Source organism: Uloborus diversus, chromosome 4 (genome assembly GCF_026930045.1).
Source record: "Uloborus diversus isolate 005 chromosome 4, Udiv.v.3.1, whole genome shotgun sequence".
Lineage (NCBI taxonomy): Eukaryota > Metazoa > Arthropoda > Arachnida > Araneae > Uloboridae > Uloborus > Uloborus diversus.
In genome coordinates this window covers 124,742,815-124,766,500 of record NC_072734.1, presented here as the reverse complement: position 1 = coordinate 124,766,500, position 23,686 = coordinate 124,742,815, and the positions used below count along the sequence as shown (strand labels likewise).

At 32.1% G+C, this 23,686-nt stretch overlaps 1 protein-coding gene across 1 annotated transcript in view; it reads left to right on the top strand.

Annotated features, from left to right (window-relative positions):
- LOC129220818 (DNA-dependent protein kinase catalytic subunit-like) overlaps positions 1–23,686 on the top strand; it is a gene marked incomplete at its 5' end in the record, with an annotated part of 269,314 nt that overhangs the window by 188,603 nt on the left and 57,025 nt on the right. The window contains 7 exons of the mRNA XM_054855249.1: positions 262–382; positions 2,436–2,574; positions 3,010–3,078; positions 3,248–3,358; positions 9,191–9,316; positions 10,848–10,946; positions 14,053–14,158. Of these exons, the coding sequence (XP_054711224.1) occupies positions 262–382; positions 2,436–2,574; positions 3,010–3,078; positions 3,248–3,358; positions 9,191–9,316; positions 10,848–10,946; positions 14,053–14,158 (771 nt within the window). The remainder of the gene's footprint in view (positions 1–261; positions 383–2,435; positions 2,575–3,009; positions 3,079–3,247; positions 3,359–9,190; positions 9,317–10,847; positions 10,947–14,052; positions 14,159–23,686) is intronic.

The following is a 23,686-nucleotide window of genomic DNA, read 5'->3' as shown; positions in this document are numbered from 1 at the left end:
ATTCAAGAGGATTGACAATTTATTGGGTGAGCTTTAAGCTAAAATTTTAGGCTTCTTTTTGATATTTTAGAAATGCCACATGGTAGTATCTTGAAGTCATTGTATTTTACATGTATCAAGTTTTTTAAATGTAAAAAAAAAAAAAAATCTGAACATTTGTTTTTATCATACCAAATTGATAAGACTAATTGCATTTATTAAAGCATTTTCATGTAGTAGAACATTCTCATGGACATTCTAAATGACTTAATCCGTTTTTAGGAATCTTACTTCTGGAATCAAAAATTTTGCGAGGTTTTGACTCTGAACCGTCACAGAAGAAAATGAGGAAAGAAAAACAAAGTATGTCTGATGAAACATCTCACTGGATGAAACTTGCTGAGTAAGTGATTATGATAAAATTAATATTCGATCATCTTGTTTTACTGTCAAATTTGATTGCATATGATCAGAACCATCTTCAGACCATTTATAACCCAGACTAACTGGTTTTAAAATTTATGGTTTGAAATAGTTAGTGATTTGTCAGGTTTTAGAAAAAAATTTCAACTTGATGAAATAATATTACGTATTCAAAACGGAAGTTTTAAAAATTTTAAGACTGTCTTTTTAGAAGTAAAGATAAAGAGAGGTGGTACTTCTAGGAAAATTTCCGAATCTGATGTCTTAAAAATGCAAATTTTTTGCCCTCTTTGATGAATGTAACATCTATGATGGAAAAGGTGTGAGGGTTTTCTCTCAGAATCTTTTCAAAGCTAAAGAATTGAAAATGCTTTTTCTGGCTATCTTTTGGTGTCTTTTTGGTGAGTGGATTTAGGGGCTTTCTCTTGTGAAATTTTTGGAATTAATGACATCCCGAAAATGCAATTGAAGTTTATATTTGGTGTTTAAAGGGGAGGTTCAGATTTCCCTTGGGGATTTAAAAAAAGTTTTTGAAATATAACTAAGCATTTTTTTATAGGCTAGGGGAAGAGAAATTCAGTAAGAAGTTTTTTAAGCATAAAATATTCACGAAATTCACCTATAGAAATAATTTTAAATTATGTGTTAATGTGCAAAATTTACACATTTAAAAAAAAAAAGAAAAGAAAAATTCTTGAGGATAAAAATTTTTCTAGAGGGGGGCTTAGCCCCCCACCCCTAGTTATGCCAATGACCTGGAAACTGTTGCTGGTCAGTATTTTTGTATTTTGCCTTATGTGGATTTGTTGGAAAAAGTCCTACTCAACAAGTCTTACAGTGTAAATGTATGACTTTTTATCTTGCTTTCATTTTATTTGATACTAGTGGCACCCGCACGGCTTTGCCCGTAGTAGAAAATTAAAAGATCTTTTGGTTCTCCTGTATATTTACAAATAATGTATGATGAATTTCTCGCCAATTGGTCTTGCCCATGTTACGGTTCCATGTTATGATAACTTAGTAATTTATTCATCCATCTTATGATAGTTTTGCCTGGGGAAATGTTCTTAAAATTGAAATATAAAAAGAACAAAATCGAATTTTCGAAAAATCGTTTCGAGGTGCACATCCCCATGCTATAAACTAATTTTGTACCACATTTCATGAAAATTGGCCAAACGGTCTAGGTGTGAAAGAACTCAGCAGTTCCAATTTTGGGGGTTTTAAATGTTGTTCGTAAATCTGTTCATTTGGTTAAAATGTTACACAAGTAACCACATTACAACCATCAACTAAAACAAAACTAACTTTTATTAACATAAACAAAATAAAATTAAAACCATAGGAATGGTTCATGCTGGTATTTCAAGGGCCAGCGGCTCCCTTCAAAATCCACATTAATCGAAAATCACAAAACCTAAAGCAATCTTTCAATTTAAACTTAAACTGCTGTAAAGTTTGTTTGCTGTAAAAACTGGCGAGATATTTTCTCGCCAAAAGAAACTAAAAGGGAGATTCAACAAGGTGCTATGCGCATCACAGAGATCTGCACAGAAATCCAGACAGAGAGACTTTCAGCTTTATTATTAGTCAAGATGAAGACTACCGGTACCCACACGGCTTTGCTCGTAGTGGAAAATTGAAAGTTCATTTGGTTCGCCTGCATATTTACAAATAATGGATGATGAATTTCTCACCAATTTGCTATATTCATTTGTGTGCATATGTTACGGTCCTACATTATGATAACTTGGGAATTTACTCGTCCATGTTATGATAATTTGCTCAGTAAAATGTTCTTAAAATTGGAATATAAAAAAGAACAAAATCGAATTTTCAAAAAATCGCTTCGAGGTGCTCACCCCTAGGCTATGAACTAATTCTGTACCAAATTTCATGAAAATCAGCCGAATGGTCTAGACGCTGTGCGCGTAACAGACATACAGAGATCCAGAGACACAGACTTTCAGCTTTTTATTATTAGTTAAGATCATAATATGTATGCTAACAGTTTGAAGCATCTTTTCTTACAGGTTATATCGTTCTATTGATGACTTTGATGTTGTAAATGGTATATTTTCATTAACTTTGGGCCATCGACCAGAAAATAGGAAAGCCCTGCAGCATGAATGTTCAGGACAATATTTTCAAGCAGTAGAGTTGTATAATAAGGTAATTTTGCATTATCTTTTTTCTTAGAGAATATGTTTTCAGTTTGTTTTTCACTTTTCTTATTTGCATTTTATTTCAAAACTAGTCATTTTATTTTAAAGAAACTAAATCAATTGTTTTTGTAAGCATTGAGTTGAAATGAGATTGAATCAGAAAAAAAATTATGATAATCTAAATGAGGATTAAATTACCAAGGAATTTTTAACAAGGAGCTGTTTCCACATTTTAGTAGAGCTTCTTCATCAACTTAAAGATGAAGAGTTAGGAAAACTCTAATATACTTTATGTGACATATTGATCTTTGAATGAAAATTAATGATTTTTGTGTGGCAATGGTAAAATAAAAATCTAGTGTTAAATCAAGTTTAAATTTCAGTAAGTTAAACAACTTAAATTACTTGTAGTTCATATTTTTCACTTTGTTTACTTCAATAGCTTTATGATGAAGCCTCTGATGAAAGTGACCAAGCAGAAAAAGATTTTTGGGATAAAGCCGTTTTGTCAGTATGTTATAATATCTTGAAAGTTTGTGTTTTGTACTAATAGTTCAATTTGATTTTAATAACTTGAGATTTAAAGAAAATGAATTTTGACGATCTTTGTGGAACCATAAAAATTATAAATAGTATTTTTGATGATAAATGTTTTTAATGCTTTAGGAATTTGTTTTCAGTGCCTCGACAAACTGACAAAATGGGAAAATTTGGAATCCATGGTCATTAGTCGATTTACAAGTGCAGAAGCTCCTGACTTACAAAGAATTTGGGAAGATCAATATATTAAGGTAAATGAAATAGCAGGTTTAATGTAAAACAGAAATGTTTTTTTTTAACTTTCTCTTTGTTAAAATTATATTTCTGTGTATTTAATGACAGTAAACTTCCTCTTAACTAGCCCATCTTGTACTAGTCCTGAATTACCTGAAAATTATAGTTTCCTGAACTGCCCTAAAATTATGTCATTTGTCCTGAAATTCTCAAGTTTATCTGATGCTCTTATTTTCTCATATTTCTGTGTCAAAATGTTTAATCGGTATTCATTTTTGTAATTTGTGCCTTGAAAAAAGAAACTTGGGTGTAATTTTTGCTAGGGATGCACCGGATAGTGATTTTGCCGGATACTGGATATCCGATGCCCCCTTACCAGCCGGATTCGGATATCTGGCATTTCGATTGCATTGCATTTTCGAATATTTTTCTACAACGCCGTTTCGAAACAAGTCTGAACTAAAATTATCACATAATTTGTTTCAGTTCAGATCTAAATAACCCTATAGTATAATCAAAAATCATGAAGCAAAACTATGATGTCATCAGTTTTAGTTTAGATCTAAACCAAAACTTAATTGGTCTGTGTTTTGCTAAGTCTAAATGCAAAGCAAAAGTAATAGAAAAAATGACAAGACTAGAAATTAAAACTGAAAAAAAAAAAATAAAAAGCTCTCTCCATTTTTTCTTTATTTATATTTTTAGTTCATACAGAGATTATTTGAAGCCTGAAAATTCGAATTTCACTTGCCCAATCTGCCACCCTTCCTTCTCCTTCCTCTAAAATGTGTCATGCTTTCAATAAAATGAATTGTACGTTTGTTCTGAGATTTTTTTTTTTTTTTGTGGATGGTTTTTTTCCAGGTAGATTTCAACTCATTTTAGTTGAATAATTTAAAAAAGGGGGAGAAAACATTTACGGATAACTAAAAATGGAAAAAATACAAACGCAACACAAAATTTTGGATATAAATGAATGCAATGAAAGGATTTTATCATGTGTAGAAATATACAAGCAAGTATAATTTCGAAAATAGTTTGTTTGTACAACTGCGCGCGCTGGGTGCAAGCATCGACTACGTCATTGGTCACTACATATTGGTTTCTTGATGGTTCTTCATCCTTTTTAAACGGAAGTTTCCACACCGTACTACTCTAAACATTGCTTTGTTTCAGCGCAACTATTCCGCATTTTTCATTAGTTTCTTTCATTCTTCGTTTTAATGTTCATGAGATATAATGGCACCAAAGTGTGCATTATTAAATTATTAATACACTGTAACTATATTATTGTTTTATTTACATGTCTCTCTCCCATTGACCATTAATTTTGTACATCGTAACACAGTTTTATGTGGAATAATACAGCTTTTTTTATGCAAGAAACGGCAATATATAGTTAAGAAATGGTTCAAAATAGTGTGAGAGGTGTTTAAAAATGCCTAAAATTTTTTCGTGTGTTTCTGAAAATCCGAATTCATACATTTTTCTACTACGCTAAATTTCAACTTACGCGAGAGGAGTAGCGGCATGCATTCCTCCCGCAAGTCGGAACTTGACTGTATTTTAATTTTCAACACGGCCGCTCCTCCAACTTCAGGGTGGCGACAGATCAGGGAAATCAATGAGATCAGGGAAAAGTCAGGGAACTTTTATTAATCAGGGAAAAGTCAGGGAAAGATCAGGGAATTATGAAAAAATAACAAAAAATCAGGGAAAATTGATTTTATGAAGAAAAAAATTCTTTTTTTTGCTTTACAAAATTAAGTACTCTAATTCGCTACGCATTTTCCGCCAATTATCTGTTCAAAAAAAAAATTAAACTAATGAGATTCGATTATACACTGCCACATATTTGTGCATCTTTTTCCCTCAACGCCAAAGTATTGAATCTTACTTATCAACCACGGGATGAACTTCCTAAGATTGCTTCTGTGTCTGTTAGGTTGTTTATTTTACCTAGCTTGAAATTTCCTTTTTTCAGTGCTACGTAAAATAAACAACCATACAGTCAAAGAGGAAGCCTTCATTAATGCCTTAGCTCCTTTCCTTCATTCCATTGTCTCGAAGTAATTAGCGTGCTGTAATCACGATTTCAAGAAGAAATCTTTGGTTTTTGAATTAATACTATAAAAGCTTAAAAGTTATTACTTCTTCATGTTTTTAATTTAATTGCTAAAATTGAACTTTCAATTAAAAAACTTTGTTTTTTGTCGTTATACTATTTGTTTTCACTGCAGATTATAAAGGTTTTCTTTTCTTCAGACTTATGTGATTCTTTAATTTTATAACCAAGTTGTACAAGTTGTATTCTTCTTTTATATATTTTGAAATTAACTAATTGCTTTTTTCTTTCTTTCTTTTTTTTTCTTGCATTTCAAAGTTGTTTGCTGAAAAAGCAATCTCAGATTTTTTTGTTACATACTGAAAACATTTGAAATAGAGTTAACTTGTGTACTTAAATAAATATCTTTATTTTTTTATTGTTAAAATGCTGTATTCATTCATTAAAACTTATGTTCTTGATTACAGAAAAGCTCCTTATGAATGGATGTCAAATGGTTTCATCTGTTTTGCATAAATATGTCAATTAGTTATATAAGAATAACTACACATTACTTCTATCCTTTCACTATTACTAGTTATTCTTGCAACAATAATTATAATGTTTGAAAACTTAGTTCAAAATAATTTCAATTACTTTTTAGTTCTATCATAAATACACATGTTTTTAAGAGTAATTTTAATAGTTTCTTAAAATTCTTATGCTAAGTAGTTTCTGGAAGTAAAGTTTTTTTTTTTTTTTTTTTTTTTAAATTTTGTATAATCTTTTCATATAGAAAAATTTAATTTACTGTTTTGTAGATTTTTTTTCCCCAAAAAATTGACTTGATATGTTTTTTTAAAACCATTTTATTAAAAAAGTAGCATCTTTTTAAAATATATCTTTAGTTCAACAACTTTACACAACTTAAAACGTTTAAAATATTGCATTTTATACAAACATACAATGAATTTCAAGTAGAGCAAAGAAAGAAAACCATTATCATTGGTAACGTAAATCAGGGAAACTTGGTAAACTTAATCAGGGAAATCAGGGAAAAGTCTGGGAACTTTTTTTCACAGTTCCTGTCGCCACCCTGAACTTCAAGCGCTTTGATATGAACCATTTCAAGGTCGACTTTTCACTTCAGCGTGTTAAAGCAGAGAGAGTGAAAGAGGGAGGGAGAAATTATTGGCAACATACCGTTAGCAGATTCGCGAAGGAGAGGGGGGGGACGACGCGGGGGAATGCCAGAAGCTAGGTTTGAAGAGGAATGGTCGTTTTTGAAGCAGCAATTAAAAGAGAAAGCATCATCGAAAAGTTTGTGAAACAGTGAAAGCTTTAACTGGAATTTTTGCAAAAGTAAATTCAAAATTAAACCCTCATCTTGTACCGGATAACCCCACATCAACTCCGGATATCTCTCACATTTTTACCGGATAACTGCCCGGATATCCTGCAAAAAATTGTCGGATATCCGTATCCGGAGGGGCTTGTCGGATCGGATACCTCATAGTTCCAAATAGTTAAAAAATCAGCCGGATAGGCCGGATACCGGATAGTTACCGGATATCCGGTGCATCCCTAATTTTTGCTTATTGGTTAGAGTATAGGGAGGTGGAAAGAGTTTTGGAGTTGTAGTGCAAGTATTATTAAAGTTTTATATTTATTTTATAAACCTCGTCTTCTAGAAAAACAAGCTTGTGTTATCAGTGTATATCATTTGATAAATTAGGTACTTTCATTTTTTAAATTTCTTATTCCCTATAATAATAGATAATTATGGATAATTATGAGAAGTAAATTGCACCTCAGAAAGAAGAGAAGGAGTTAATTATATAAAATGAAAAATAGTATAGTTGCATTGCTTCTTATTACTCGTTAAAGAAATACTTTTCTTTTTGATTTCAGTTGTGTAATACCATTCAATGAAAAGAAAAAAAAAATGTGTTCAGATTTTCATCCTACCACATTTTGAAAAGGTTTTCAATTATCCTTGAAAAATGTCTAGATAGATTTTGCTTTTGGTTGAAAAATAAATGCAATACTTCTTTTTTATTTAATAACTAGAAAGTCGCCCTTTAAGGTATGACGGGTGAAAATTTCTTCTCTTCTTCTACATTTTGACAAAAAAATTGCCTGTTTATGATATTTTGATAGTTAAAATTGTAACTCTCACTTGAGTGGATTAACCCTAAACTCCATTAGCGTTCATAGTTGACCGCTTTTTTGTTTCTTCATTCCCCTGAAATGACATAGTCGCACTAGTAGAACAGTTAAGTTACTGTATCGAGTTCAACCTTGTCACAATAAAGCCTTTCCCTGCATGTTAAGCATTACCAAAACACATTATCAAAAATTATCATGGCATGGCACGAGTTTCATTGTTGAAGCATGCGGGTTACTCGATCATCAGCCATTATTTATATGAGGATAACACAAATCCATATATAATGAAACTTTTCTGAAGAGACCACTCTCTGTTCCTGAAAAAAATGATCGTTATTGGAGGTTGGTCATACTTAGAGGTTGTTTTTGAAAATGCAATAAAAACACTAATAACACCATCAGAAATTTTCATTTATGTTCTGCTTGCAGTACCTAAAGAACATTATGGTTAAGAATATATCTAAATAGATTTTTTTTTTAAATCTCTTTCCTAAAATATACTTCATACATTAAGTTATTTGCTTTAAAATGTGAGAAGCAATTTGTCTACTTTAGATTCTTGGTTTTTTCTGAACCAACATTTGTATTTAGTTCAGCTTTTAGCCACAAAAATAAATTTTTAATGTCTTCATCATTAGTGCGATCTGAGTACATTATGCTATCCATTTATCACCAGCTCAAATGAGTCAAAAATAGATTTTGATTACTGAAAGAGCCTAGAAATGCCCCCGTTCTATTCGTAAGAAACAAGGAGGGGAGTGGGCAATAACTGAATTTGGAGAACAACCTTTTCAAAAACTACTTGTCCTTATCAATCTTTCGCAATAACGGGTTCGCTTGACCTGCCACGAGTGTACAAGTTTCACCTCAGCTTCTCACCGGTGCGAGAAATTATGCCCTCCTCTTTGTAGCATTTTCAAGGCTCTAAACAAATGGGCACAAAAGGGTTCCATTTGAAATGCCTAGAAAAAGTTATTTTACCCACTCCCCTCCATTCTGGTTTATTTCCACTTTTGTAAGCAAGTGAACATGCATGCTGTCCTGCCTTGCTAGTCTGGCTTTCTCCCTCCAAAAAACCCTTCTTGTGCTGAATTTTGCACTTTATCAGTCACAAGGAGTCGTTTCAATAGACTCTTCCAGAAGACTTTTGACATTGAATAAGTTGGAAGAAAAATTAGTGCTTAGAAAATTGATTGTTAATGGAGGTGGGAGGGCCGTGGTTGCCCGATTGGTAGAGTGTCGGATTTGGGGCCGGAGGGTCCTGGGTTCGAACCTCGATGGTCGAAGACCCACCGTCGTCATTAAAGGGGACTGGGCGACGTTAAATATGCTCGTGGTCTCAATGTGCTCCAAGTGAAACGATACCTCTGGGGGTGCTAGCACCAGATAGCTATTAGCTCCTCGACTAGTTCTAAATTCTCATTAACTGTTCGATCCGGTGATGGTGCTGCCATCTATCGGTATATAAAATAATGGAGGCAAGGCACTTAGTATGCAGTCCTCGACATAAAATACAGTTGTAGTCAGTTGTGACTCTGAATAGGAATAGGAATAGGATTAATGGAGGTGGGCAGTATATAGAGATGCTCACTCATTGAAGTTTCACTGTACTACAAGATATTTTTTTTAAAACTAGGATAATTATTTGCCTTATTTGATTCGAGCAAAAATGAAGCAGTTGTTGAGAGGAAAAAAGGATCAGTCATTACTTTCATTTTTCGATGAATCTAGAACAGACGAAGAGAAAAAAAGACATCTTGAGGTAAGTATTTTCCACTTTTTTTTTAAATTGTTTGATTTAAAATAGTTTTGCTGCATAATTTTTTTTATGAACTTAAAGCTGTAGCATGTATCATTTCCTATGTTACATATCAAAGGCAGTACTCAAAAACATATATATAAATACCATACATTCCCTTAACTGTCTAGGTTAGAATGTGTTAAAGCTGTTTTTTTTTTTTTTTTTTTTTTTTTGTGTGTGTGTGTGTGTGTAGAGTTTAATGTATGATGGGATGTATTTTAACTGCCTTAGAAACTTATAATTAAAAGATATCTTTTATTTTAAGTATGTTGTTCAGTTATAAATTATTTTACCCAGCACCTTTGCTTTTGATCTTTTATGATCATTTCTCTAGGCATTAACATTCAAGGTCTATGCATATAGTAGTGAAAGACCTTTACTGTATACCCCATATGCAGGAATAATCAGCATTTGTTTGAAAAATAATCTGGCTTTCGAAAGTGGAGTAGGCATGCCTGAGCATACTTAGGCTAGTCTATGTATTTTAACATTGAGTGGGCGTGGTCTTGAGGCTGGGAGGATTTTTAAAAAAATAGTAAAAGAAAAGATAAATTACGACATTTGAACAGTTAGAATGATTGGGAAACTCTAATAAATTGAATTATTGATTTTATACCATGTGGGAAAAACGAATGGGTCTTTTCAGTTGCATGTTTTTTTTTTTCTTTTGTAGAAGCATTTAGTTGGAATGGCAGTTATCACATAACTTTTTGAGTGTTTCCTGTTCAAAATCATTCATAAGTGTATTTGTACAGCTTAATTTTGTTTTGTTTAATTAAATGTATACGTAATGCACTCAATGCCATTCTTACCTTTAAAACTGCCCACAACTCCCAATCTGTTTTCTTTTGCGACAGAAGACTAATGGACTTGGAAATATTTTCTGGAAATCAGAAAAAAATCTAAAAGTTTTATTTTGTGATCACATTAATGCAATATGTTTATATTCTAAGCAAAAATAGTATTAAAAAAAAATTATCTGTTTTAAAATTTGAGTATATTAATATAAATTTCTAAGTACTTTTTATTCCTTAATGCAATGCCCTGCTGTAATTCAAAGTTGTTTAAATTTTGTAAAATCATTTCATATACAAAAAATGTGAAAATTAATTTTATTTATAGTTTAGATACTTTTTTTTTTTTTTTGAAGCATTTAGCTCAAAAAAGCCTTTAATTTAATGTGAAGCTCTGAATAGAGACCTGGTTTCCTTGCTCTATCTTCAATATCCAGGAGATTTCATATTCAGACAGTAATTGGTCCCAGCTAATTCAGATAAAAGACTCTCACTGCAATTAAGAAACCTTATGCTATAAAGGGGATTCTATTTATTGAATTTTAGTTTTAAACTCCTTTTTGATGTAACAGTAATTAAGAAAGAAGGGTGACGATCTCAGACGCATAGCCAAGATTAGCAATAGCCAACTATTGTTGAAAACTGCTAAAATTAATTTCATGTGCTGTCATTTAAAAATTGACCATATCTTTTTGCAGAGTCACTATGCCGAAGATCTCGCCTTATTGTACATCGTTCAAGATAAATTTGATATTGCTCGCACCTACAGTTCTTCTTGCCTTAGAAGATTTTTAAAAGTAATAAACATATTTTGTTTCTAATATACATGAATTTTATTAATTCCAACTAAATATACAATTAATAATTAATGTATTTCAGTTTAATTTTTTGACATTTATTCATTATTTTTAATTTAACTTCAGTTTTAATTTTTTCTTTTTAGTTAACTTTAATGTAAAGTTTTAGGTATGGAAATATTTTGAGAAATAATGTACATATTTATATATATATTTCTTTATATAGTTATGTTATTATATATTCTTGTCTATATATCATTTAAAAAAATTACTGCATTAATTTTAATTTTTGAGCATGATTTATAGGGCAACCATGAAAGTTTGAAATGTATACTAAAATTGCAATGTTTGCTTTTTATTATTTCTTCAAGTTTTTGAAACTAAATTTCACTTAACTCATTTCAGCTGACTAATCTCCATTTGCTTATTAATAGAAAGATAAAAAAAATCCTTGCAAATAATTTCATCAATTTCTAAAAAAGTACATAGGCTGTTCAATATACACTGGCACTATAATTATACAAAAAAGAGATTACCTTCAATTTTAGTTCCTTACATGATATTTTTTCGAAGTAACTACCATGAAACACGATGATGAGCTTATCAGTAAATGAGTCATTCATATAAGCACTTGTAAAATAGTCTATTGTTTGTTACTTGTTTTAAAGTCACCTCCGAAGCTTTTATACATACTTGGTTGCTTCTAAAATAGTGTCTTCTGCAAGGTTATTGAGCTAAGGAAAGAGCCAGAAATTATATAATCTTGTTCAATGCTACATTTCCATTCGATGCTACATTTGTTCCAGATGTTAGGAATTCATTCAGCCCTTATGTTACATACCCAAATATTTAGCCATGAGTGAGGGAAATCTTTACTAAAATGCTGATCATAACTACCCTACCTTAATTCTACAATCGTTCTGGATGGTAGTCGTTGCTGTGTTCATTATTGTGATGGATGTGGGAAGTCTTCTTTCTTGTTGTCTTATTCTACCTGTTGCATTCCTTCCTTAAATATTTTATGCGAGTGGAAAAGTTTCTCTAAACATTGCGCCATTAAGGGAAGCATTGTATATTATGTTATAAATGCCATATTTCAATTTATCCAAATAAACAGCCAACTTGATTGCATTACATTGTGTTTAGCAGTTCCTTTCTCATAACTGACCAACTTTACTGGAACTACAATACACTGTTGAGTTCAGCCTTATCAGGTCAATACTGCTGTGTGCAGGTAAAGGGCTATCTGCAACTTTTTCATTTTTCACATTTTTGTCATCTATTGTACGTTAGCTTTATTGTACGAGCTAGCTTTTTTGGTTTCCGCTGAAAAAAAAGGCTCAAAAAAATGTCTTATTCCAACAGGGTGGCGACAGATCAGGGAAATCAGGGAAAAGTCAGGGAACTTTATTGATCAGGGAAAAATCAGGGAATTTCGAAAAAATAATAAAAATCCAGGGAAAATTGATCAAATGAAGATTTTTTTTTTTTTTTTTTTTTGCTTTGCAAAATTAAACACCCTTTTTCCCTATTCATTTTCCGTCAATTATTTGTTTAAAAAAAAGTAATATTAGTGAGGTGCGATTATGCACTGACACATGTTTGTACATTTTTTTCCCTTAAGGTCAAAGTATTGAATCTTAAGTTATTAACCACAGGATGAATTTCTTAAGCTTCTGTGTCTGTAAAGTTGTTTATTTTACGTAGTTTGATTTTTTCTGCCAGGCGTGCCATGCTACGTAAAATACGTAAACAGTCCAACAGGCAAAGAGGAAGTTGCCATTAAAGACTTTGCTCCATTGCCTTTACTCATTGTCTTGAAGTAGCTAGCGTACTGTAATCACGATTTCAAGATTTTTTTTTTTAAATAATTGATACTGCTAAGAGTTTAAAAGGTATTTTACTTGGCGTTTTCGATTTAATTGCTAAAATTGAATGTTAAATAAAAATCAACTTTGTTTTTTGCCATCTTATTATTCGCTGTCGCGAAGGTTTTTTAAAATTTTAATATAATTTTTTTTTCAGACTTTAAAATTCTTTTATTTTAAAACCAAGTTATATACTATAAATTTTGAAATTAATTATTGTTTTTTTTACATTACAATGTTTGTTAAAAAAGATTTTTTTTCGACTAATAATGAAATCATTTGAAATTGAGTTGTGTACATAAGTAAATATTTTTACTATTTTTTAATAGTTAAAATGCTGTATTCCTTCGTTAAAACCTAAGTTCTTGATTAGAGAATAGCTCAATATGACTGCTTGTTTAAAGGTTCCAATTTGTTTTACATAAATATGTCTATTATTTACATAAATAAAACTGCATTACTTCTATACTTTCACAATTACTTGTTATTCTCACAGCAACAATTATGCTGCTTGAAAATTCAGTTCAAAATTATTTCCAAATAAACTTTTTTAGTTTTATGATGATTAGATATTTCTTTACGAGTGGTTTTAATAATTTCTTAGAATTCTTATGTTAACAGGATACTGGAAGTAAAGCATTTGTTTTAGTTTTCCTATAATATTTCTCGGTAGATAATTTAATATACTATTTTTACTAAAAAAAGAAACTTATTTTCAAAATATATTTTTTTTAATTAACAGCTTAAAATGTTTTAAACACTGCATTTTATTTAATATGCAATGGTTTTCATGTAGGGTAAAGGAAGAAAACCAATATCCATGGTAACGTAAATCAGGGAAATTCAGTGAACTTAATCAGGGAAAAGTCAGTTAACTTTTTTTCGCCGTTCCTGTCGCCACCCTGTCCAAGATTTCTTATAGTTAATATTGAATCCAACATACATTTCTTCAAATATCTTGAACTCATTTCTGCAGACACTGCCGTTTACCTGCACACGGCAGAATAGTACCATATTTCAAACTTTTGCAACCACACTCATCAACATATTATGACTCAATGGAAGTTTTATTTGAGGAGTGTTAGTATTAAAAAGTAGCCTTATTGTTGAACAGCCCTGATAAATTTCTTTCCTTGTATTTCCTACATACCAAATAATGTAGATTGTAGAATTTGTATTATGATTATTGATATTAACCCTTTTGCCATGTTTTAATACTTAATATTAATTTTTAATAGGATTGGCAGAGTCTAAGTCCTTTAGCAATTGGTATGCAAATATCAACATTGCAAAAACTTATAGCTTATGTCGAACTTGATGAATTTTTACAAGTAATGAAACAAGGTAATTGATTCTATTGTTAATATGCAACTGTGATATAGCTCTGAGCAGGGAGGGGGGGGCATGGCGCAGACCACGCCTTTGAAATTTTGGAGGGGGGGATTTAGGGGTATTTTGTCATTTTTGAGGGCCTCTTGTTTATTTGAGGGGGGTGCCCTTACCCTTAAATGGAGTGGGTATCCCTGGCTCTGAGACAATTTCTTAAAGTGATAATTATATTTTTTGTTGTTTTGTTACAATTTATTGATTGTAAATATTTCAGTGGATGTTTAAGCTTTTCTATTGTTGTTATTTTTTCTCTGTAGTTAGAATTTTGTAGGGAATCATATACCTGTAAGTCTGAGACTTCAATGGTTTGTAAAATGTTTGAAACTGTGATCAAAATTAAGATCATGAATTTCTCAGAGACTAATAATCTGTTGACTAGTTTGCAGTATGGTTTCAGGAAAGGTAAATTATGTGCTGCTAATTTATTGCATTTCTATGACAAAGTTACCACGGCTTTAGATAACAAAAAGTGTGTATATGTTTATCTTGTTTTTCAAAAAGCTTTCAATAAGGTACCGTATCTCGCTCTACTCAGCAAACTAGCTGATGTAGGAATAAGAGGAAACATTTTAGTTTGAGTTTGCGAATTGGCTGACGTGACTGAAGCAGAGAGTAGTTGTAAGGGGAAGTCTTTCTAAATGGATTGATATTTTAAATAGGGTTCCTCAAGGATCAGTTTAAGGGCAGCTTTTGTTTATAATTTTTATGAATGGTATTCATGAAAATATTTCTGGAAACATGAACTTTGATTTGACACCAAGGTTTTCAAACCTAGGCAGCAAATTTTCATGCCTAAAGTTTTGAATCACATCAAAGCTTTTCTTTCCCAACTCATAGTGATTGAGACTCCTGGTTGACCAAAAGAACAAATCTGTATAAGTAACTTTAAAACATAAATTTTGTTATTGTGAAAAATGTTTATATATGTGTGTGTGTATATATATATATATATATATATATATATATATATATATATATATATATATATATATATATATATATAATAAGAGTGAAAAATATTGAAAAGACAACACCAAAAGCCCATAGATGCGCAACACAGCAAAACTAAAAAGCCAAGTAAAAATAAAATTAAGCAAACAGAATGAATCCAGAGCTCATCAGCCGTGGAGGATTCATTAATTATGGTCAAAAGATCAAAAATTTATCTATGGACTAAAAGAGAATATTTAAGCTCCAGTACAGGCAATATAGAGTAACATTGGGCAAAAGCACCACTTGCTAAACTAAAAACAATAAACTAGAGCTCAAACCTAAAACTAAAAGCAGGGGGTTTCGCCTCGACTAATTAGGAAAACAAGTTCCGATAATTAGCCATCCACGGGACAGTACCTGCTTATAACAAAATTATCTTACCTTGAAATCCATGTAAAAAGAGCCAAATCCATTGTTCAACCTGATAAAAATCCTTTCCAGTTGTCAACGTAAAAATAAAATAAAAATAAAATCATATCCAGAAGATCAATCCAAAGACATACCAGTCGTCTGTTTCCCACGTGTAAAATTCATCCACCCCGATGATTCATAAAAATGGTTTGTCACGGTTGTATCATACATTTACACAATTTCAAAAGAAGCGAAATGCTCATCGAAGGCTATACTTAAGCAAATGTTTTCAACCAGATTTTTAGGGAAGTTATTATTAAAAAGTATGTTTTTGAGTGCTGAAATTTCTTGATTAATTGCAGAAATGGTATTGCAAATTCTTTTAATTCTGATAGCTTGCGAAACAATGATGCCAATAAAAACCTTTTTACTTAATCAGGGGGGAAAATCTTGTAAGCTGTTAACTGTGAAATTAAATTCGCGCCTTTTATTATTGATTGTAGTGGAACAATTTGAGTCAGTTTGTATGATGATATCCAGGAAATTAAAGCTATTTTGATTAGAACTAGTCTTTTTGAGCGTTAATGAATTATGATAAATAGTTTTGCTAAATTCAGAAAAATTCGGAAAATTTATACGCAAAAGGTCATTGATGTACCTGCAACAACGAGGTGTAGAGGAAGAATTGTCAATTAAATATTTTCTCTCATAATATAAAAGAAAAAGGTTGACTAATGTAGAGCTAAAATTAGCTCCCGTTGCAATGCCATTAATTTGTAGAAAACATGAATTACCATTTTTGAAAAAATTATTGAAAATACAAAATTTAAAAAGACCAAGAAAAAACAATTCATTAAAATCAAGGGAATCCTTGACCAAATTAAAAAGTTCTGACACAGAGGAAAAAAGTTCAATGAGTGGGATATTGGTGAAGAGGTTTTCAAAATCAAAAGTTTCTAAGTTATTTATATCAAGCATATTAAGTAAATTGATCACTTCTACACTACTATTAACAATCCAAAACCAATTCTTTTGTTGAAGTTTAAGTTGTTCTAGAATTTTTTTGAGAAACTGTTCAAGTTTTACACTCAGATTTTTTCCGATGGTGTTGGTGGCAGAGCATACAAAACGAAATCCAACAGGTGTTTTATGAAATTTTGGACTTGCATATAAGTAAGGTAAAGGTTTTTTATGAAATTTTGGAATAAACGTCCTGATTCTGTTAACTTACCTTACTTACATGCAATTCCAAAATTTCATAAAATACCTGTTGGATTTCGTTTTATATGCTCTGCCACCAACACCATCGGAAAAAATCTGAGTGTAAAACTTGAACAGTTTCTCAAAAAAATTCTAGAACAACTTAAACTTCAACAAAAGAATTGGTTTTGGATTGTTAATAATAGTGTAGAAGTGATCAATTTACTTAATATGCTTGATATAAATAACTTAGAAACTTTTGATTTTGAAAACCTCTTCACCAATATCCCACTCATTGAACTTTTTTCCTCTGTGTCAGAACTTTTTAATTCGGTCAAGGATTCCCTTGATTTTAATGAATTGTTTTTTTTTTTGGTCTTTTTAAATTTTGTATTTTCAATAATTTTTTCAAAAATGGTCATTCATGTTTTCTACAAATTAATGACATTGCAATTTGAGCTAATTTTAGCTCTACATTAGTCAACCTTTTTCTTTTATATTATGAGAGAAAATATTTAATTGACAATCCTTCCTCTACACCTCTTTGTTGCAGGTACATCGATGACCTTTTGTGTATAAATTTTCCGAATTTTTCTGAACTTAGCAAAACTGTTAATGAAATATTTATCATAGTTCATTAACGCTCAAAAAGACTAGTTCTAATCAAAATAGCTTTAATTTCCTGGATATCAACATACAAATTGACTCAAATTGTTCCACTACAATCTATGATAAAAGGCGTGAATTTAATTTCACAGTTAACAGCTTACAAGATTTTTCCTCCTGCTTAAGTAAAAAGGTCTTTATTGGCATCATTGTTTCACAAGCTATCAGAATAAAAAGAATTTGCAATACCATTTCTGCATTTAATCAAGAAATTTCAGTACTCAAAAACATACTTTTTAATAATAACTCCCCTAAAAATCTGGTTGAAAACATTTGCTTAAGTATAGCCTTCGATGAGCATTTCACTTCTTTTGAAACTGTTTAACTGTGCAGGGCTCATAGTCCTCCTATATCTCCTATATTTCCTATATTTTCACAATTTGTCAGATATTCTCCTATAATTCCTATATTTTCTCACTAATATTTTCCTATATTTCCTTCATTGGGTGTTAAATTCTCCCCAAAAATGCGAAAACTTTTGATCAATTTTTCTTCTTTCTCTCCTGCACTGTGCATTCTTGCATCTTTAATGTTGGCATTTGTACTAAACTTCTGTTCGATTATTCTTATGAAATATACAAAATAGATGGTTTTACTTGCAACTTTAAACTTGTGTTCAATTAATTCCTTTTCTTTCAATGAGTTTACTTTGTAATTTTAATAGTATAACATGTTAACTTTAAGTGTACTGCTGTAAAGGTTTTTAAAGCTTTTAATTTTGTCACATATAATCTTACATTACGTAGTTGAAATGACCGGCTGTAGCTCAAACGATTGTTTTCGAAAATGGTACGTACAGATTTTGGTACTAATTCAAATTTGGGTACTTCAAATTTTTCAAAGCTTGTAGCTCGCTGAAAAATGTAACTATCTCAGTGAAAAAAAAAATCATTTTATAGGAATTTGTCTGCTTTTTTCAAATGTGTACTTATTTTCCTTGTAGATTTTCCGAAGATTTCAGAATTCGTTCTTCTCAATTTTTTTTTTTTTTTTTTTGGCTCATTTTTTTCTATCTACTACGTTATGGTTACAAATTGGAGAGGATAATAAATGGATCTATGCTCCACTTAGGCTCTCTAAACACCCCCTTTCGTTTGGCAGATTAGGTAAAATTCATTCTTTATTCATGTGTGCGCATATAAATACACACATTAACTGTAAGTTATGGATAATGCTGTTACAGTGAGCGCCAGGTAATTTAATCGTCACTTTAATGAATCAATTCCTCAAAAGTGAAATAAAATCCAGGTTTAACATTAAAAAATTGCAGAATATTTGAGTCAAACTTGCCGCTTAAATGAATCAATCCTATGAGACTGACCATTTCCCAAAAACGTGATGCATTAGCACAGTCTTTTTTTCTTTGCCTTTGCTTAGAAAAATTAGTTTATTTTTCTGTAAATAGTGAAACAATGGGGAGGCAGAGTGTTGCACACTTTTTGTAACGATTTTCTCATGATATGTCCAACAAAACCAGTGAGACGAGAGAAACATGGAGTTGAATGGACTTTTCAACTTTTCATCGTTAGTGTTAGCATTGAAGCAATGAGGTACTCATATTGAGAACTATGGGTAGATTTATGACATTGAAAAAAGAATGTCAAATTAATTATTACCTAGTTTTAGCAATCAATAAGAGATGTATTTTCTGAAGTATGTAAGCTAAAATCTGAATTTTATAACTACTTTTTCATACTGTTTTAGGAAAAAATTCTTTAAATAATCAGAGAATGGATCATTTGGCGTTACACTTCTTATGATATCTCATTTGACCGAAAATTTAATAAAGTTCTCTGAAATTGTATGGTGAATTCCACGTTTTACAAAAAAAGAAAGAAAAAAAAACACGCACAAACAATTTTGCTTAGTTGAAACAAAGTTGTCTTAAATGAGCAGGATTAATATAAGTAACCATGGGTACAAAAATTCATTTGCTCTCACTTCTCTGACTGTTTTCATTGCTATGACTTCATGAATTCTGGAATTGTATTGATACTGGCTCTCTGTTTTTTATATTTTTTTAGGGCTCTAAACATACTAGATGCTATACATTTTTGAAATTCCTATTGTTTTTCTATCAAACTCCTATATTTTTCCTTTGAAATTCCTATATATTTTACTGCCAAACTCCTATATATTTTGCTATCTAACTCCTATATTTTCCCTGTTAAACTCCTATAAATTTTTTCTCACTTACTATGAGCCCTGCTGTGTAAATGTATGATACAACCGTGACAAACCATTTTTATGAATCACCGGGGTGGATGAATTTTACACATGGGAAACAGGCGACTGGTATGTCTTTGGATTGATCTTCTGGATATGATTTTATTTTTACGTTGACATCTGGAAAGGATTTTTATCAGGTTGAACAATGGATTTGGCTCTTTTTACATGGATTTCAAGGTAAGATAATTTTGTTATAGGCAGGTACTGTCCCGTGGATGGCTAATTATCGGAACTTGTTTTCCTAATTAGTCGAGGCGAAACCCCCTACTTTTACAAAAACAAATACAAAAGTGACGACCAGCAACAGGCTCTGGGCCCAGCTAGACTGGTCCTAGTCAATTTACAATCCCCAGTGAAGATCAGTGGCCCTCTTAAACCTATCTACTCCCTTGCTCATTACCACCTCTTCCGGTAAACTGTTCCAAGGTTCCACTACCCTGCTAAAATAATAATTTTTCCTAAAATCCATGTTAGCCTGAGATTTAAATAGCTTAAAACAATGACCCCTTGTCCTGTTTTCAGTGCTAAACTTCAGCCCTATAACATCTTTCATTTTAATAAATTTAAACAACTGAATCATGTCCCCTCGGTCTCTTCTTTGCTCAAGACTGTACAAATACAAATACAAATGTGACGACCAGCAACAGGCTCTGGGCCCAGCTAGGCTGGTCCTAGTCAATTAATTAGTCCCCAATGAAGATCAATGGCCCTCTTAAAGCTATCCACTCCCTTGCTCATTACCGCCTCTTCCGGTAAGCTATTCCAAGTGCCCACGACCCTGCTAAAGTAGTTGTTTTTCCTGATTTCCAAGTTAGTCTGAGATTTAAATAGCTTAAAACAATGACCCCTTGTCCTGCTTTCCCCACAAAAATTTAACCCATTTACATCTTTCATTTTGATAAATTTAAATAACTGAATCATGTCCCCTCTGACTCTCCTTTGCTCCAGGCTATACATGTTAAGCCTATTAAGTCTGGTATCATAATCTAACTCTGAGAGTCCCCTTACTAATTTAGTTACCCTTCTTTGAACCCTTTCCAATACAAAAATATCTTTCTTCAGATAAGGCGACCAAAACTGAATAGCATACTCCAAATGAGGTCTTACTAAACTCCTATATAAAGGCAGAAGAACTTTCTTAGATTTGTTTGAAATAGATCTATTGATAAACCCAAGCATTTTGTTGGCTTTGTTACTAGCAATACTGCACTGTTGACTAAACTTGAAGTCCTGATTTATAAAGATACCCAGATCCATAACATTTTCTGCCTGATTTATGACTGAACCCTGTAAATGATATCTCATACGTTTATTTACATGACCTAAGTGTAGCACTTGACATTTCCCTACATTAACTGCCATACCCCATTTATCTGCCCACTTAGTAATATGATCTAATCCTCTTGCAGCTGTTTTACTTGTTCTTCATTTTCGACAATCCCCATAACTTTTACATCGTCAGCAAAACAATTCATGCTTCCAGAAATATTTTCATTGATGTCATTCATAAATATAATAAACAAAAGAGGCCCTAAAACTGATCCCTGAGGAACCCCACTTAAAACATCACTCCAATTAGAATGATTTCCTCTCACAACTACTCTTTGCTTCCTACCAGTAAGCCAATTTCTAACCCAAAGTAAAGTTTTTCCTCCTATTCCTATGTCAGCTAACTTGCTGAGAAGAGCAACATGCGGTACCTTGTCAAAAGCTTTTTGAAAATCAATATAAACAACATCCACACTTTTTTTGTTATCTAAAGCTGAGGTAACCTTGTCATAGAAATGCAATAAATTAGTAGTACAGGATTTACCTTTCCTAAAACCATACTGCAAACTAGTCAACAGACTATTAGTCTCTAAGAACTTGATGATCTTAATTTTGATCAAAGTTTCGAAAATCTTACAAATCACTGAAGCCAAACTTACAGGTCTATAATTCCCAGCAATACCTTTAGACCCCTTCTTGAAGAGTGGCGTTATGTTAGCCAGCTTCCAGTCCTTTGGCACCGTCCCCGAGTTATAAGAAGCATTGAAAATATTCAAAATAACATCCACTAATTCCTCTGCACATTCAACTAAAATTTTTGGATAAATATTATCTGGTCCCGGAGCTTTCGTTGCTTTAATCTTTTTCAAATTAAATAAAACCTCCTCCCTGGAAAATACAAAATTTTCAAGCTGTATAATAGCTTGTGTCTTGTTAGTGTCAACTGTTGAGATACAGTTATCGTTAAACACACCGGAAAAAAAGTTATTTAGAACATTTGCAATATCCCTATCGTTTTGAATTAAATTTCCATACTCATCAACCAAAGGCCCAATTTGACTGTTTCGAGCTTTCCCAGAATTAGCGTAAGCAAAAAACCTCTTAGGGTTCCCATCAATGTCATCTGCCAACCTTTGCTCCAATTCCCTTTTCTGAATCCGTACCAAATACTTAAACTTTCGCCTTGCCTTACCATACTGGAGCCTCTCCGCACTCTGACCAGTTTCTTTAAACTGACGAAAAGTGGCTTGTTTATAATTAAGAGCTTCTTTAGTCTCCCTGGAGAACCACATGGGCAAAATTTTGGTACTAACACCTTTTCTCCTAAATGGAACATAGTCCCTAACCGTTTTAGCAAGTTTATCCTTAAATTCCGTCCACTGCTGATCTACATCGCTATTTTCCAATCCTGACGAAAAAACCTCTTTCAAGCTCTGCCTAAGTGCAACAGAATCAGTGTGTACATTTTTAGCCTTCTAAGCCTTGAATTATAGTCAAAGTGAGAAAGTCCATTTATTAGCCTTGTAGCTCGCCTTTGAACCCTTTCCAATACCTTAATGTCTTTCTTAAGATAAGGAGACCAAAACTGAACAGCATACTCCAAATGAGGTCTTACCAAACTTCTATATAAGGGCAGAAGAACTTCTTTAGATTTGTTTGAAATAGATCTATTGATGAACCCAAGCATCTTATTGGCCTTGTTACTAGCAATGCTGCACTGTTGGCTAAACTTTAAATCCTGACTTATTAAGACCCCCAGATCAGTAACTTTGTCTGCCTGACTAATGACTGAACCTTGCAAATAATAACTTGTACACTTATTTCCATGCCCTAAATGTAGCACTTGACATTTCCCAACATTAACAGCCATACCCCATTTATCAGCCCACTCCGTAATATGATCTAGATCCTCTTGCAGCTGTTTTGCTTGTTCTTCATTTTCTACAGTCCCCATAACTTTGACATCATCAGCAAAACAATTCATGTTCCCAGAAATATTTTTGTGAATATCGTTCATAAAAACAATGAACAAAACAGGCCCTAACACTGATCCTTGAGGAACCCCGCTTAAAACCTCACTCCAATTAGAATAATTTCCCCTTACAACTACCCTTTGTTCCCTTCCGGTTAGCCAGTTTTTTTCCCAAATGAAATTTTCTCTCCTATTCCTATATCAGCTAATTTGCTAAGTAGAGCAACATGCGGTACCTTATCAAAAGCTTTTTGAAAATCAATGTAAACAACATCTACAGGCTTCTTATTGTCCAAAGCCATGGTAACTTTATCATAGAAATGTAATAAATTAGTTGCACAAGATTTACTTTTCCTGAAATCATACTGAAAACTAGTCAATAGATTATTAGTCTCTAGAAAATTTACTATCTTAATTTTCATCAATGTTTCAAAAATTTTGCAAACCACCGAAGTTAGACTCACAGGTCTATAATTTCCCGCACTACCTTTAGACCCTTTCTTGAAGAGCGGTGTAATGTTAGCCAGCTTCCAGTCCTCTGGCACTGTTATAAGAAGCATTGAAAATATTTACGATTACATCTGCTAATTCCTCCGCACATTCAACTAAAATTTTCGGATAAATATTATCAGGTCCCGGAGCCTTAGTCTCTTTAATTTTTTTTCAAATGAAGTAAAACGTTATCCCTGGAAAATACAAAGTCCTCAAGCTGTACTATAGCTTGTGTCTTGTTGGTGTCAACTGTTGAGATACAGTTATCGTTAAAAACACTCGAAAAAAAGTTATTAAGAACATTAGCAATA